Genomic DNA, 18,954 nt, shown 5'->3' with positions numbered 1-18,954 from the left:
GATACATCACCCCTCTGTCCTCTATCCCATAGAGATACATCACCCCTCTGTCCTCTATCTGTCCTCTATCCCATAGAGATACATCATCTCTCTGTCCTCTATCCCATACAGATACATCATCTCTCTGTCCCCTTTCTGTCCTCTATCCCATAGAGATACATCACTCCTCTGTCCTCTATCTGTCCTCTATCCCATAGAGATACATCATCTCTCTGTCCTCTATCCCATAGAGATACATCACCCCTCTGTCCTCTATCCCATAGAGATACATCATCTATCTGTCCTCTATCCCATAGAGATACATCACCCCTCTGTCCTCTATCCCATAGAGATACATCACCCCTCTGTCCTCTATCTGTCCTCTATCCCATAGAGATACATCACCTCTCTGTCCTCTATCCCATATAGATACATGACCCCTCTGCCCTCTATACCATAGAGATACATCACCTCTCTGTCCTCTATCTGTCCTCTATCCCATAGAGATACATCACCCCTCTGTCCCCTATCCCATATTGACACATCACCCCTCTGTCCTCTATCCCATAGAGATACATCACCCCTCTGTCCTCTATCCCATACAGATACATCACCCCTCTGTCCTCTATCTGTCCTCTATTCCATAGAGATACATCACCCCTCTGTCCTCTATCTGTCCTCTATCCCATACAGATACATCATCTCTCTGTCCTCTATCCCATACAGATACATCATCTCTCTGTCCTCTATCCCATAGAGATACATCACCCCTCTGTCCTCTATCCCATAGAGATACATCACCCCTCTGTCCTCTATCTGTCCTCTATCCCATAGAGATACATCACCCCTCTGTTCTCTATCTGTCCTCTATCCCATACAGATACATCATCTCTCTGTCCCCTTTCTGTCCTCTATCTGTCCTCTATCCCATAGAGATACATCACCCCTCTGTCCTCTATCCCATACAGATACATCACCCCTCTGTCCCCTTTCTGTCCTCTATCCCATACAGATACATCACCCCTCTGTCCTCTATCCCATAGAGATACATCACCCCTCTGTCCTCTATCTGTCCTCTATCCCATAGAGATACATCATCTCTCTGTCCTCTATCCCATACAGATACATCACCCCTCTGTCCTCTATCCCATAGAGATACATCACCCCTCTGTCCTCTATCTGTCCTCTATCCCATAGAGATACATCATCTCTCTGTCCTCTATCCCATAGAGATACATCACCCCTCTGTCCTCTATCCCATAGAGATACATCATCTATCTGTCCTCTATCCCATAGAGATACATCACCCCTCTGTCCTCTATCCCATAGAGATACATCACCCCTCTGTCCTCTATCTGTCCTCTATCTGTCCTCTATCCCATAGAGATACATCACCTCTCTGTCCTCTATCTGTCCTCTATCTGTCCTCTATCCCATAGAGATACATCACCCCTCTGTCCTCTATCCCATAGAGATACATCACCCCTCTGTCCTCTATCTGTCCTCTATCCCATAGAGATACATCACCCCTCTATGTCCTCTATCTGTCCTCTATCCCATAGAGATACATCACCTCTCTGTCCTCTATCCCATATAGATACATGACCCCTCTGCCCTCTATACCATAGAGATACATCACCTCTCTGTCCTCTATCTGTCCTCTATCCCATAGAGATACATCACCCCTCTGTCCTCTATCCCATATTGACACATCACCCCTCTGTCCTCTATCCCATAGAGATACATCACCCCTCTGTCCTCTATCCCATACAGATACATCACCCCTCTGTCCTCTATCTGTCCTCTATTCCATAGAGATACATCACCCCTCTGTCCTCTATCTGTCCTCTATCCCATACAGATACATCATCTCTCTGTCCTCTATCCCATACAGATACATCATCTCTCTGTCCTCTATCCCATAGAGATACATCACCCCTCTGTCCTCTATCCCATAGAGATACATCACCCCTCTGTCCTCTATCTGTCCTCTATCCCATAGAGATACATCACCCCTCTGTCCTCTATCTATCCTCTATCCCATAGAGATACATCACCCCTCTGTCCTCTATCCCATAGAGATACATCACCCCTCTGTCCTCTATCCCATAGAGATACATCACCCCTCTGTCCTCTATCTGTCCTCTATCCCATAGAGATACATCACCCCTCTGTCCCCTTTCTGTCCTCTATCCCATAGAGATACATCACCCCTCTGTCCCCTTTCTGTCCTCTATCCCATAGAGATACATCACCCCTCTGTCCTCTATCCCATACAGATACATCACCCCTCTGTCCTCTATCCCATACAGATACATCACCCCTCTGTCCTCTATCTGTCCTCTATCCCATACAGATACATCATCTCTCTGTCCCCTTTCTGTCCTCTATCTGTCCTCTATCCCATAGAGATACATCACCCCTCTGTCCTCTATCCCATACAGATACATCACCCCTCTGTCCCCTTTCTGTCCTCTATCCCATACAGATACATCACCCCTCTGTCCTCTATCCCATAGAGATACATCACCCCTCTGTCCTCTATCTGTCCTCTATCCCATACAGATACATCATCTCTCTGTCCCCTTTCTGTCCTCTATCCCATACAGATACATCACCCCTCTGTCCTCTATCTGTCCTCTATCCCATACAGATACATCATCTCTCTGTCCCCTTTCTGTCCTCTATCCCATACAGATACATCACCCCTCTGTCCTCTATCTCTCCTCTCCCATACAGATACATCATCTCTCTGTCCTCTATCCCATACAGATACATCACCCCTCTGTCCTCTATCCCATAGAGATACATCACCCCTCTGTCCTCTATCTGTCCTCTATCCCATAGAGATACATCACCCCTCTGTCCTCTATCTGTCCTCTATCCCATACAGATACATCACCCCTCTGTCCTCTATCCCATAGAGATACATCACCCCTCTGTCCTCTATCTGTCCTCTATCCCATAGAGATACATCATCTCTCTGTCCTCTATCCCATACAGATACATCATCTATCTGTCCTCTATCCCATAGAGATACATCACCCCTCTGTCCTCTATCCCATAGAGATACATCATCTATCTGTCCTCTATCCCATAGAGATACATCACCCCTCTGTCCTCTATCCCATAGAGATACATCACCCCTCTGTCCTCTATCTGTCCTCTATCCCATACAGATACATCATCTCTCTGTCCCCTTTCTGTCCTCTATCCCATACAGATACATCATCTCTCTGTCCCCTTTCTGTCCTCTATCCCATACAGATACATCACCCCTCTGTCCTCTATCTCTCCTCTCCCATACAGATACATCATCTCTCTGTCCTCTATCCCATACAGATACATCACCCCTCTGTCCTCTATCCCATAGAGATACATCACCCCTCTGTCCTCTATCTGTCCTCTATCCCATAGAGATACATCAACCCTCTGTCCTCTATCTGTCCTCTATCCCATAGAGATACATCACCCCTCTGTCCTCTATCCCATACAGATACATCACCCCTCTGTCCTCTATCCCATACAGATACATCACCCCTCTGTCCTCTATCTGTCCTCTATCCCATACAGATACATCATCTCTCTGTCCCCTTTCTGTCCTCTATCTGTCCTCTATCCCATAGAGATACATCACCCCTCTGTCCTCTATCCCATACAGATACATCACCCCTCTGTCCTCTATCCCATAGAGATACATCACCCCTCTGTCCTCTATCTGTCCTCTATCCCATAGAGATACATCATCTCTCTGTCCTCTATCCCATACAGATACATCATCTCTCTGTCCCCTTTCTGTCCTCTATCCCATACAGATACATCACCCCTCTGTCCTCTATCTGTCCTCTATCCCATAGAGATACATCACCCCTCTGTCCTCTATCCCATACAGATACATCACCCCTCTGTCCTCTATCCCATACAGATACATCACCCCTCTGTCCTCTATCTGTCCTCTATCCCATACAGATACATCATCTCTCTGTCCCCTTTCTGTCCTCTATCTGTCCTCTATCCCATAGAGATACATCACCCCTCTGTCCTCTATCCCATACAGATACATCACCCCTCTGTCCCCTTTCTGTCCTCTATCCCATACAGATACATCACCCCTCTGTCCTCTATCCCATAGAGATACATCACCCCTCTGTCCTCTATCTGTCCTCTATCCCATAGAGATACATCATCTCTCTGTCCTCTATCCCATACAGATACATCATCTCTCTGTCCCCTTTCTGTCCTCTATCCCATAGAGATACATCACCCCTCTGTCCTCTATCTGTCCTCTATCCCATAGAGATACATCATCTCTCTGTCCTCTATCCCATAGAGATACATCACCCCTCTGTCCTCTATCCCATAGAGATACATCATCTATCTGTCCTCTATCCCATAGAGATACATCACCCCTCTGTCCTCTATCCCATAGAGATACATCACCCCTCTGTCCTCTATCTGTCCTCTATCCCATAGAGATACATCACCTCTCTGTCCTCTATCCCATATAGATACATGACCCCTCTGCCCTCTATACCATAGAGATACATCACCTCTCTGTCCTCTATCTGTCCTCTATCCCATAGAGATACATCACCCCTCTGTCCCCTATCCCATATTGACACATCACCCCTCTGTCCTCTATCCCATAGAGATACATCACCCCTCTGTCCTCTATCCCATACAGATACATCACCCCTCTGTCCTCTATCTGTCCTCTATTCCATAGAGATACATCACCCCTCTGTCCTCTATCTGTCCTCTATCCCATACAGATACATCATCTCTCTGTCCTCTATCCCATACAGATACATCATCTCTCTGTCCTCTATCCCATAGAGATACATCACCCCTCTGTCCTCTATCCCATAGAGATACATCACCCCTCTGTCCTCTATCTGTCCTCTATCCCATAGAGATACATCACCCCTCTGTTCTCTATCTGTCCTCTATCCCATACAGATACATCATCTCTCTGTCCCCTTTCTGTCCTCTATCTGTCCTCTATCCCATAGAGATACATCACCCCTCTGTCCTCTATCCCATACAGATACATCACCCCTCTGTCCCCTTTCTGTCCTCTATCCCATACAGATACATCACCCCTCTGTCCTCTATCCCATAGAGATACATCACCCCTCTGTCCTCTATCTGTCCTCTATCCCATAGAGATACATCATCTCTCTGTCCTCTATCCCATACAGATACATCACCCCTCTGTCCTCTATCCCATAGAGATACATCACCCCTCTGTCCTCTATCTGTCCTCTATCCCATAGAGATACATCATCTCTCTGTCCTCTATCCCATAGAGATACATCACCCCTCTGTCCTCTATCCCATAGAGATACATCATCTATCTGTCCTCTATCCCATAGAGATACATCACCCCTCTGTCCTCTATCCCATAGAGATACATCACCCCTCTGTCCTCTATCTGTCCTCTATCTGTCCTCTATCCCATAGAGATACATCACCTCTCTGTCCTCTATCTGTCCTCTATCTGTCCTCTATCCCATAGAGATACATCACCCCTCTGTCCTCTATCCCATAGAGATACATCACCCCTCTGTCCTCTATCTGTCCTCTATCTGTCCTCTATCCCATAGAGATACATCACCCCTCTATGTCCTCTATCTGTCCTCTATCCCATAGAGATACATCACCTCTCTGTCCTCTATCCCATATAGATACATGACCCCTCTGCCCTCTATACCATAGAGATACATCACCCCTCTGTCCCCTTTCTGTCCTCTATCCCATACAGATACATCACCCCTCTGTCCTCTATCCCATAGAGATACATCACCCCTCTGTCCTCTATCTGTCCTCTATCCCATAGAGATACATCATCTCTCTGTCCTCTATCCCATACAGATACATCACCCCTCTGTCCTCTATCCCATAGAGATACATCACCCCTCTGTCCTCTATCTGTCCTCTATCCCATAGAGATACATCATCTCTCTGTCCTCTATCCCATAGAGATACATCACCCCTCTGTCCTCTATCCCATAGAGATACATCATCTATCTGTCCTCTATCCCATAGAGATACATCACCCCTCTGTCCTCTATCCCATAGAGATACATCACCCCTCTGTCCTCTATCTGTCCTCTATCTGTCCTCTATCCCATAGAGATACATCACCTCTCTGTCCTCTATCTGTCCTCTATCTGTCCTCTATCCCATAGAGATACATCACCCCTCTGTCCTCTATCCCATAGAGATACATCACCCCTCTGTCCTCTATCTGTCCTCTATCTGTCCTCTATCCCATAGAGATACATCACCTCTCTGTCCTCTATCTGTCCTCTATCTGTCCTCTATCCCATAGAGATACATCACCCCTCTGTCCTCTATCCCATAGAGATACATCACCCCTCTATGTCCTCTATCTGTCCTCTATCCCATAGAGATACATCACCTCTCTGTCCTCTATCCCATATAGATACATGACCCCTCTGCCCTCTATACCATAGAGATACATCACCTCTCTGTCCTCTATCTGTCCTCTATCCCATAGAGATACATCACCCCTCTGTCCTCTATCCCATATTGACACATCACCCCTCTGTCCTCTATCCCATAGAGATACATCACCCCCTCTGTCCTCTATCCCATACAGATACATCACCCCTCTGTCCTCTATCTGTCCTCTATTCCATAGAGATACATCACCCCTCTGTCCTCTATCTGTCCTCTATCCCATACAGATACATCATCTCTCTGTCCTCTATCCCATACAGATACATCATCTCTCTGTCCTCTATCCCATAGAGATACATCACCCCTCTGTCCTCTATCCCATAGAGATACATCACCCCTCTGTCCTCTATCTGTCCTCTATCCCATAGAGATACATCACCCCTCTGTCCTCTATCTATCCTCTATCCCATAGAGATACATCACCCCTCTGTCCTCTATCCCATAGAGATACATCACCCCTCTGTCCTCTATCCCATAGAGATACATCACCCCTCTGTCCTCTATCTGTCCTCTATCCCATAGAGATACATCACCCCTCTGTCCCCTTTCTGTCCTCTATCCCATAGAGATACATCACCCCTCTGTCCCCTTTCTGTCCTCTATCCCATAGAGATACATCACCCCTCTGTCCTCTATCCCATACAGATACATCACCCCTCTGTCCTCTATCCCATACAGATACATCACCCCTCTGTCCTCTATCTGTCCTCTATCCCATACAGATACATCATCTCTCTGTCCCCTTTCTGTCCTCTATCTGTCCTCTATCCCATAGAGATACATCACCCCTCTGTCCTCTATCCCATAGAGATACATCACCCCTCTGTCCTCTATCTGTCCTCTATCCCATACAGATACATCATCTCTCTGTCCCCTTTCTGTCCTCTATCCCATACAGATACATCACCCCTCTGTCCTCTATCTGTCCTCTATCCCATACAGATACATCATCTCTCTGTCCCCTTTCTGTCCTCTATCCCATACAGATACATCACCCCTCTGTCCTCTATCTCTCCTCTCCCATACAGATACATCATCTCTCTGTCCTCTATCCCATACAGATACATCACCCCTCTGTCCTCTATCCCATAGAGATACATCACCCCTCTGTCCTCTATCTGTCCTCTATCCCATAGAGATACATCACCCCTCTGTCCTCTATCTGTCCTCTATCCCATACAGATACATCACCCCTCTGTCCTCTATCCCATAGAGATACATCACCCCTCTGTCCTCTATCTGTCCTCTATCCCATAGAGATACATCATCTCTCTGTCCTCTATCCCATACAGATACATCATCTATCTGTCCTCTATCCCATAGAGATACATCACCCCTCTGTCCTCTATCCCATAGAGATACATCATCTATCTGTCCTCTATCCCATAGAGATACATCACCCCTCTGTCCTCTATCCCATAGAGATACATCACCCCTCTGTCCTCTATCTGTCCTCTATCCCATACAGATACATCATCTCTCTGTCCCCTTTCTGTCCTCTATCCCATACAGATACATCACCCCTCTGTCCTCTATCTGTCCTCTATCCCATACAGATACATCATCTCTCTGTCCCCTTTCTGTCCTCTATCCCATACAGATACATCACCCCTCTGTCCTCTATCTCTCCTCTCCCATACAGATACATCATCTCTCTGTCCTCTATCCCATACAGATACATCACCCCTCTGTCCTCTATCCCATAGAGATACATCACCCCTCTGTCCTCTATCTGTCCTCTATCCCATAGAGATACATCACCCCTCTGTCCTCTATCTGTCCTCTATCCCATAGAGATACATCACCCCTCTGTCCTCTATCCCATACAGATACATCACCCCTCTGTCCTCTATCCCATACAGATACATCACCCCTCTGTCCTCTATCTGTCCTCTATCCCATACAGATACATCATCTCTCTGTCCCCTTTCTGTCCTCTATCTGTCCTCTATCCCATAGAGATACATCACCCCTCTGTCCTCTATCCCATACAGATACATCACCCCTCTGTCCCCTTTCTGTCCTCTATCCCATACAGATACATCACCCCTCTGTCCTCTATCCCATAGAGATACATCACCCCTCTGTCCTCTATCTGTCCTCTATCCCATAGAGATACATCATCTCTCTGTCCTCTATCCCATACAGATACATCATCTCTCTGTCCCCTTTCTGTCCTCTATCCCATACAGATACATCACCCCTCTGTCCTCTATCTGTCCTCTATCCCATAGAGATACATCACCCCTCTGTCCTCTATCCCATACAGATACATCACCCCTCTGTCCTCTATCCCATACAGATACATCACCCCTCTGTCCTCTATCTGTCCTCTATCCCATACAGATACATCATCTCTCTGTCCCCTTTCTGTCCTCTATCTGTCCTCTATCCCATAGAGATACATCACCCCTCTGTCCTCTATCCCATACAGATACATCACCCCTCTGTCCCCTTTCTGTCCTCTATCCCATACAGATACATCACCCCTCTGTCCTCTATCCCATAGAGATACATCATCTCTCTGTCCTCTATCCCATACAGATACATCATCTCTCTGTCCCCTTTCTGTCCTCTATCCCATAGAGATACATCACCCCTCTGTCCTCTATCTGTCCTCTATCCCATAGAGATACATCATCTCTCTGTCCTCTATCCCATAGAGATACATCACCCCTCTGTCCTCTATCCCATAGAGATACATCATCTATCTGTCCTCTATCCCATAGAGATACATCACCCCTCTGTCCTCTATCCCATAGAGATACATCACCCCTCTGTCCTCTATCTGTCCTCTATCCCATAGAGATACATCACCTCTCTGTCCTCTATCCCATATAGATACATGACCCCTCTGCCCTCTATACCATAGAGATACATCACCTCTCTGTCCTCTATCTGTCCTCTATCCCATAGAGATACATCACCCCTCTGTCCCCTATCCCATATTGACACATCACCCCTCTGTCCTCTATCCCATAGAGATACATCACCCCTCTGTCCTCTATCCCATACAGATACATCACCCCTCTGTCCTCTATCTGTCCTCTATTCCATAGAGATACATCACCCCTCTGTCCTCTATCTGTCCTCTATCCCATACAGATACATCATCTCTCTGTCCTCTATCCCATACAGATACATCATCTCTCTGTCCTCTATCCCATAGAGATACATCACCCCCTCTGTCCTCTATCCCATAGAGATACATCACCCCTCTGTCCTCTATCTGTCCTCTATCCCATAGAGATACATCACCCCTCTGTTCTCTATCTGTCCTCTATCCCATACAGATACATCATCTCTCTGTCCCCTTTCTGTCCTCTATCTGTCCTCTATCCCATAGAGATACATCACCCCTCTGTCCTCTATCCCATACAGATACATCACCCCTCTGTCCCCTTTCTGTCCTCTATCCCATACAGATACATCACCCCTCTGTCCTCTATCCCATAGAGATACATCACCCCTCTGTCCTCTATCTGTCCTCTATCCCATAGAGATACATCATCTCTCTGTCCTCTATCCCATACAGATACATCACCCCTCTGTCCTCTATCCCATAGAGATACATCACCCCTCTGTCCTCTATCTGTCCTCTATCCCATAGAGATACATCATCTCTCTGTCCTCTATCCCATAGAGATACATCACCCCTCTGTCCTCTATCCCATAGAGATACATCATCTATCTGTCCTCTATCCCATAGAGATACATCACCCCTCTGTCCTCTATCCCATAGAGATACATCACCCCTCTGTCTTCTATCTGTCCTCTATCTGTCCTCTATCCCATAGAGATACATCACCTCTCTGTCCTCTATCTGTCCTCTATCTGTCCTCTATCCCATAGAGATACATCACCCCTCTGTCCTCTATCCCATAGAGATACATCACCCCTCTGTCCTCTATCTGTCCTCTATCTGTCCTCTATCCCATAGAGATACATCACCCCTCTATGTCCTCTATCTGTCCTCTATCCCATAGAGATACATCACCTCTCTGTCCTCTATCCCATATAGATACATGACCCCTCTGCCCTCTATACCATAGAGATACATCACCTCTCTGTCCTCTATCTGTCCTCTATCCCATAGAGATACATCACCCCTCTGTCCTCTATCCCATATTGACACATCACCCCTCTGTCCTCTATCCCATAGAGATACATCACCCCTCTGTCCTCTATCCCATACAGATACATCACCCCTCTGTCCTCTATCTGTCCTCTATTCCATAGAGATACATCACCCCTCTGTCCTCTATCTGTCCTCTATCCCATACAGATACATCATCTCTCTGTCCTCTATCCCATACAGATACATCATCTCTCTGTCCTCTATCCCATAGAGATACATCACCCCTCTGTCCTCTATCCCATAGAGATACATCACCCCTCTGTCCTCTATCTGTCCTCTATCCCATAGAGATACATCACCCCTCTGTCCTCTATCTATCCTCTATCCCATAGAGATACATCACCCCTCTGTCCTCTATCCCATAGAGATACATCACCCCCTCTGTCCTCTATCCCATAGAGATACATCACCCCTCTGTCCTCTATCTGTCCTCTATCCCATAGAGATACATCACCCCTCTGTCCCCTTTCTGTCCTCTATCCCATAGAGATACATCACCCCTCTGTCCCCTTTCTGTCCTCTATCCCATAGAGATACATCACCCCTCTGTCCTCTATCCCATACAGATACATCACCCCTCTGTCCTCTATCCCATACAGATACATCACCCCTCTGTCCTCTATCTGTCCTCTATCCCATACAGATACATAATCTCTCTGTCCCCTTTCTGTCCTCTATCTGTCCTCTATCCCATAGAGATACATCACCCCTCTGTCCTCTATCCCATACAGATACATCACCCCTCTGTCCCCTTTCTGTCCTCTATCCCATACAGATACATCACCCCTCTGTCCTCTATCCCATAGAGATACATCACCCCTCTGTCCTCTATCTGTCCTCTATCCCATAGAGATACATCATCTCTCTGTCCTCTATCCCATACAGATACATCACCCCTCTGTCCTCTATCCCATAGAGATACATCACCCCTCTGTCCTCTATCTGTCCTCTATCCCATAGAGATACATCATCTCTCTGTCCTCTATCCCATAGAGATACATCACCCCTCTGTCCTCTATCCCATAGAGATACATCATCTATCTGTCCTCTATCCCATAGAGATACATCACCCCTCTGTCCTCTATCCCATAGAGATACATCACCCCTCTGTCCTCTATCTGTCCTCTATCTGTCCTCTATCCCATAGAGATACATCACCTCTCTGTCCTCTATCTGTCCTCTATCTGTCCTCTATCCCATAGAGATACATCACCCCTCTGTCCTCTATCCATAGAGATACATCACCCCTCTGTCCTCTATCTGTCCTCTATCTGTCCTCTATCCCATAGAGATACATCACCCCTCTATGTCCTCTATCTGTCCTCTATCCCATAGAGATACATCACCTCTCTGTCCTCTATCCCATATAGATACATGACCCCTCTGCCCTCTATACCATAGAGATACATCACCTCTCTGTCCTCTATCTGTCCTCTATCCCATAGAGATACATCACCCCTCTGTCCTCTATCCCATATTGACACATCACCCCTCTGTCCTCTATCCCATAGAGATACATCACCCCTCTGTCCTCTATCTGTCCTCTATTCCATAGAGATACATCACCCCTCTGTCCTCTATCTGTCCTCTATCCCATACAGATACATCATCTCTCTGTCCTCTATCCCATACAGATACATCATCTCTCTGTCCTCTATCCCATAGAGATACATCACCCCTCTGTCCTCTATCCCATAGAGATACATCACCCCTCTGTCCTCTATCTGTCCTCTATCCCATAGAGATACATCACCCCTCTGTCCTCTATCTATCCTCTATCCCATAGAGATACATCACCCCTCTGTCCTCTATCCCATAGAGATACATCACCCCTCTGTCCTCTATCCCATAGAGATACATCACCCCTCTGTCCTCTATCTGTCCTCTATCCCATAGAGATACATCACCCCTCTGTCCCCTTTCTGTCCTCTATCCCATAGAGATACATCACCCCTCTGTCCCCTTTCTGTCCTCTATCCCATAGAGATACATCACCCCTCTGTCCTCTATCCCATACAGATACATCACCCCTCTGTCCTCTATCCCATACAGATACATCACCCCTCTGTCCTCTATCTGTCCTCTATCCCATACAGATACATAATCTCTCTGTCCCCTTTCTGTCCTCTATCTGTCCTCTATCCCATAGAGATACATCACCCCTCTGTCCTCTATCCCATACAGATACATCACCCCTCTGTCCCCTTTCTGTCCTCTATCCCATACAGATACATCACCCCTCTGTCCTCTATCCCATAGAGATACATCACCCCTCTGTCCTCTATCTGTCCTCTATCCCATACAGATACATCATCTCTCTGTCCCCTTTCTGTCCTCTATCCCATACAGATACATCACCCCTCTGTCCTCTATCTGTCCTCTATCCCATACAGATACATCATCTCTCTGTCCCCTTTCTGTCCTCTATCCCATACAGATACATCACCCCCTCTGTCCTCTATCTCTCCTCTCCCATACAGATACATCATCTCTCTGTCCTCTATCCCATACAGATACATCACCCCTCTGTCCTCTATCCCATAGAGATACATCACCCCTCTGTCCTCTATCTGTCCTCTATCCCATAGAGATACATCACCCCTCTGTCCTCTATCTGTCCTCTATCCCATACAGATACATCACCCCTCTGTCCTCTATCCCATAGAGATACATCACCCCTCTGTCCTCTATCTGTCCTCTATCCCATAGAGATACATCATCTCTCTGTCCTCTATCCCATACAGATACATCATCTATCTGTCCTCTATCCCATAGAGATACATCACCCCTCTGTCCTCTATCCCATAGAGATACATCATCTATCTGTCCTCTATCCCATAGAGATACATCACCCCTCTGTCCTCTATCCCATAGAGATACATCACCCCTCTGTCCTCTATCTGTCCTCTATCCCATACAGATACATCATCTCTCTGTCCCCTTTCTGTCCTCTATCCCATACAGATACATCACCCCTCTGTCCTCTATCTGTCCTCTATCCCATACAGATACATCATCTCTCTGTCCCCTTTCTGTCCTCTATCCCATACAGATACATCACCCCTCTGTCCTCTATCTCTCCTCTCCCATACAGATACATCATCTCTCTGTCCTCTATCCCATACAGATACATCACCCCTCTGTCCTCTATCCCATAGAGATACATCACCCCTCTGTCCTCTATCTGTCCTCTATCCCATAGAGATACATCACCCCTCTGTCCTCTATCTGTCCTCTATCCCATACAGATACATCACCCCTCTGTCCTCTATCCCATACAGATACATCACCCCTCTGTCCTCTATCTGTCCTCTATCCCATAGAGATACATCATCTCTCTGTCCTCTATCCCATACAGATACATCATCTATCTGTCCTCTATCCCATAGAGATACATCACCCCTCTGTCCTCTATCCCATAGAGATACATCATCTATCTGTCCTCTATCCCATAGAGATACATCACCCCTCTGTCCTCTATCCCATAGAGATACATCACCCCTCTGTCCTCTATCTGTCCTCTATCCCATACAGATACATCATCTCTCTGTCCTCTATCCCATACAGATACATCATCTATCTGTCCTCTATCCCATACAGATACATCACCTCTCTGTCCTCTATCCCATAGAGATACATCACCCCTCTGTCCTCTATCCCATAGAGATACATCACCCCTCTGTCCTCTATCCCATACAGATACATCACCCCTCTGTCCTCTATCCCATACAGATACATCACCTCTCTGTCCTCTATCCCATAGAGATACATCACCCCTCTGTCCTCTATCCCATACAGATACATCACCTCTCTGTCCTCTATCCCATAAAGATACATCACCCCTCTGTCCTCTATCCCATAGAGATACATCACCCCTCTGTCCTCTATCCCATACAGATACATCACCCCTCTGTCCTCTATCCCATAGAGATACATCACCTCTCTGTCCTCTATCCCATAGAGATACATCACCCCTCTGTCCTCTATCCCATAGAGATACATCACCCCTCTGTCCTCTCTGTCCTCTATCCCATACAGATACATCACCTCTCTGTCCCCTTTCTGTCCTCTATCCCATACAGATACATCACCCCTCTGTCCTCTATCTGTCCTCTATCCCATACAGATACATCATCTCTCTGTCCTCTATCCCATAGAGATACATCATCTCTCTGTCCTCTATCCCATACAGATACATCACCTCTCTGTCCTCTATCCCATAGAGATACATCACCCCTCTGTCCTCTATCCCATAAAAATTTATATTGGTGTGTTGTAATGTAATTCTGTCCCCTTTTGTCCCCTAGGTGAGATACATTTATATCACAGCCAGAATTATATTCCCTGTTTTACTATAGGTGAAGAAGCCTGTCCTGTAGGTGAGGCTATGGTCTTAGTGGAGAAGGCCAAGAAGAAGCCCAAACGTGTTCTGTCTGGTGGAGTGGTGGAGGCCCCTAAGGCCCAGACATACTACCGTATAGAGTACAACATGCTGCCTGGTGACCAGGACCCTGTTAAAGTAGATCTGGTGATGTTCGGCCTTGCTGCTAAGATCTACATGGAGAATGAGACCAAGGTAATGCCATCAGTGTGTTAGCCTGCTGAACTGAGACAAGTCTTTATTATGAACTGCACTATTATTTGCTATGCACTTGAGTAGTTCAGTATGTGTGTGTGTGTGTGTGTGTGTGTGTGTGTGTGTGTGTGTGTGTGTGTGTGTGTGTGTGTGTGTGTGTGTTTTACATGCATAGATTTTGTACTAGTGTAACAGAGGAAGCCATGCCAGCTGAGCTGAGTTGGTTTAGATTGACAGTTAATGGTTAATACCTGTCTATCAAATCAAAGTTTATTTGTCACGCACGCCGAATACAGTGAAATGCTTACAGGCTCTAACCAATGGTGCGAAAAAAGTTGTGTGTGTGTGTGTGTGTGTGTGTGTGTGTGTGTGTGTGTGTGTGTGTGTGTGTGTGTGTGTAGGTAAGTAAAGTAATAAAACAGTAAAAAGACATTTGAAAATAAGAGTAGCAAGGCTCTATACAGTAGAGGGGCTATAGAGTAGGAAGGCTCTATACAGTAGAGGGGCCATAGAGTAGGAAGGCTATATACAGTAGAGGGGCTATAGAGTAGCAAGGCTATATACAGTAGAGGGGCTATAGAGTAGGAAGGCTATATACAGTAGAGGGGCTATAGAGTAGGAAGGCTCTATACAGTAGAGGGGCTATAGAGTAGGAAGGCTATATACAGTAGAGGGGCTATAGAGTAGGAAGGCTCTATACAGTAGAGGGGCTTTAGAGTAGGAAGGCTATATACAGTAGAGGGGCTATAGAGTAGGAAGGCTATATACAGTAGAGGGGCTATAGAGTAGGAAGGCTATATACAGTAGAGGGGCTATAGAGTAGGAAGGCTATATACAGTAGAGGGGCTATAGAGTAGGAAGGCTATATACAGTAGAGGGGCCATAGAGTAGCAAGGCTATATACAGTAGAGGGGCCATAGAGTAGGAAGGCTATATACAGTAGAGGGGCTATAGAGTAGGAAGGCTATATACAGTAGAGGGGCTATAGAGTAGCAAGGCTCTATACAGTAGAGGGGCTATAGAGTAGGAAGGCTATATACAGTAGCGAGGCCATAGAGTAGCAAGGCTCTATACAGTAGCGAGGCCATAGAGTAGCAAGGCTATATACAGTAGCGAGGCCATAGAGTAGCAAGGCTATATACAGTAGCGAGGCCATAGAGTAGCAAGGCTATATACAGTAGCGAGGCCATAGAGTAGCAAGGCTATATACAGTAGCGAGGCCATAGAGTAGCAAGGCTATATACAGTAGCGAGGCCATAGAGTAGCAAGGCTATATACAGTAGCGAGGCCATAGAGTAGCAAGGCTATATACAGTAGCGAGGCCATAGAGTAGCAAGGCTATATACAGTAGCGAGGCCATAGAGTAGGAAGGCTATATACAGTAGCGAGGCCATAGAGTAGGAAGGCTATATACAGTAGAGGGGCTATAGAGTAGCAAGGCTCTATACAGTAGCGAGGCCATAGAGTAGCAAGGCTATATACAGTAGCGAGGCCATAGAGTAGGAAGGCTATATACAGTAGCGAGGCCATAGAGTAGCAAGGCTCTATACAGTAGCGAGGCCATAGAGTAGCAAGGCTATATACAGTAGCGAGGCCATAGAGTAGGAAGGCTATATACAGTAGAGGGACTATAGAGTAGGAAGGCTATATACAGTAGCGAGGCCATAGAGTAGCAAGGCTATATACAGTAGCGAGGCCATAGAGTAGCAAGGCTATATACAGTAGCGAGGCCATAGAGTAGCAAGGCTATATACAGTAGCGAGGCCATAGAGTAGCAAGGCTATATACAGTAGAGGGGCTATAGAGTAGGAAGGCTCTATACAGTAGCGAGGCCATAGAGTAGCAAGGCTATATACAGTAGCGAGGCCATAGAGTAGCAAGGCTATATACAGTAGCGAGGCCATAGAGTAGCAAGGCTATATACAGTAGCGAGGCCATAGAGTAGCAAGGCTATATACAGTAGAGGGGCTATAGAGTAGGAAGGCTATATACAGTAGCGAGGCCATAGAGTAGCAAGGCTATATACAGTAAGCGAGGCCATAGAGTAGCAAGGGCTATACAGTAGCGAGGCCATAGCGTCGCATAGGCTATATACAGATCGAGGCCATAGAGTAGGAAGGCTATATACAGTAGAGGGCTATATACAGTAGAGGGGCTATATACAGTAGCGAGGCTATATACAGTAGAGGGGCTATAGAGTAGGAAGGCTATATACAGTAGAGGGGCTATATACAGTAGAGGGGCTATATACAGTAGCGAGGCTATATACAGTAGAGGGGCTATAGAGTAGGAAGGCTATATACAGTAGAGGGGCTATATACAGTAGAGGGGCTATATACAGTAGCGAGGCTATATACAGTAGAGGGGCTATAGAGTAGGAAGGCTATATACAGTAGCGAGGCCATAGAGTAGCAAGGCTATATACAGTAGAGAGGCCCATAGAGTAGGAAGGCTATATACAGTAGCGAGGCCATCGAGTAGCAAGGCTATATACAGTAGCGAGGCCATAGAGTAGGAAGGCTATATACAGTAGCGAGGCCATAGAGTAGCAAGGCTAATACAGTAGAGGGGCTATAGAGTAGGAAGGCTATATACGTAGAGGGGCTATAGAGTAGGAAGGCTATATACAGTAGCGAGGCCATAGAGTAGCAAGGCTATAACAGTAGAGAGGCCATAGAGTAGGAAGGCTATATACAGTAGCGAGGCATAGAGTAGCAAGGCTATATACAGTAGCGAGGCCATAGAGTAGGAAGGCTATATACAGTAGCGAGGCCATAGAGTAGCAAGGCTATATACAGTAGAGGGGCTATAGAGTAGGAAGGCTATATACAGTAGCGAGGCCATAGAGTAGCAAGGCTATATACAGTAGCGAGGCCATAGAGTAGCAAGGCTATATACAGTAGAGGGGCTATAGAGTAGGAAGGCTATATACAGTAGCGAGGCCATAGAGTAGGAAGGCTATATACAGTAGCGAGGCCATAGAGTAGCAAGGCTATATACAGTAGCGAGGCCATAGAGTAGGAAGGCTATATACAGTAGCGAGGCCATAGAGTAGCAAGGCTATATACAGTAGCGAGGCCATAGAGTAGCAAGGCTATATACAGTAGCGAGGCCCATAGAGTAGGAAGGCTATATACAGTAGCGAGGCCATAGAGTAGGAAGGCTATATACAGTAGCGAGGCCATAGAGTAGCAAGGCTATATACAGTAGCGAGGCCATAGAGTAGGAAGGCTATGTACAGTAGCGAGGCCATAGAGTAGCAAGGCTATATACAGTAGCGAGGCCATAGAGTAGCAAGGCTATATACAGTAGCGAGGCCATAGAGTAGGAAGGCTATATACAGTAGCGAGGCCCATAGAGTAGCAAGGCTATATACAGTAGCGAGGCCATAGAGTAGGAAGGCTATATACAGTAGCGAGGCCATAGAGTAGCAAGGCTATATACAGTAGCGAGGCCATAGAGTAGCAAGGCTATATACAGTAGAGGGGCTATAGAGTAGGAAGGCTATATACAGTAGCGAGGCATAGAGTAGCAAGGCTATATACAGTAGCGAGGCATAGAGTAGCAAGGCTCTATACAGTAGCGAGGCCATAGAGTAGCAAGGCTATATACAGTAGCGGCGGCCCTAGAGTAGCAAGGCTCTATACAGTAGCGAGGCCATAGAGTTAGGCAAGGCTATACTACAGTCGCGAGGCCATAGGTAGAGCAAGGCTATATACAGTAGCGAGGCCTATAGAGTGGAAGGCATCATACGTAGCGAGGCCCATCGAGGTTA

General features: G+C 46.5%; 1 protein-coding gene across 1 annotated transcript in view; it reads left to right on the top strand.

The window, feature by feature from the left end:
• LOC116374131 (uncharacterized protein KIAA1257-like) overlaps window positions 1–18,954 on the top strand; it is a 46,636-nt gene that overhangs the window by 3,459 nt on the left and 24,223 nt on the right. Inside the window, exon 2 of the mRNA XM_031823932.1 lies at window positions 14,962–15,179. Within this exon, the coding sequence (XP_031679792.1) occupies window positions 14,962–15,179 (218 nt within the window). The remainder of the gene's footprint in view (window positions 1–14,961; window positions 15,180–18,954) is intronic.

This window comes from Oncorhynchus kisutch, linkage group LG5 (genome assembly GCF_002021735.2).
Source record: "Oncorhynchus kisutch isolate 150728-3 linkage group LG5, Okis_V2, whole genome shotgun sequence".
Classification (NCBI taxonomy): Eukaryota; Metazoa; Chordata; class Actinopteri; order Salmoniformes; family Salmonidae; genus Oncorhynchus; species Oncorhynchus kisutch.
The sequence above is the reverse complement of the archived record's forward strand: the minus strand, read 5'-3'. Positions and strand labels throughout refer to the sequence as shown.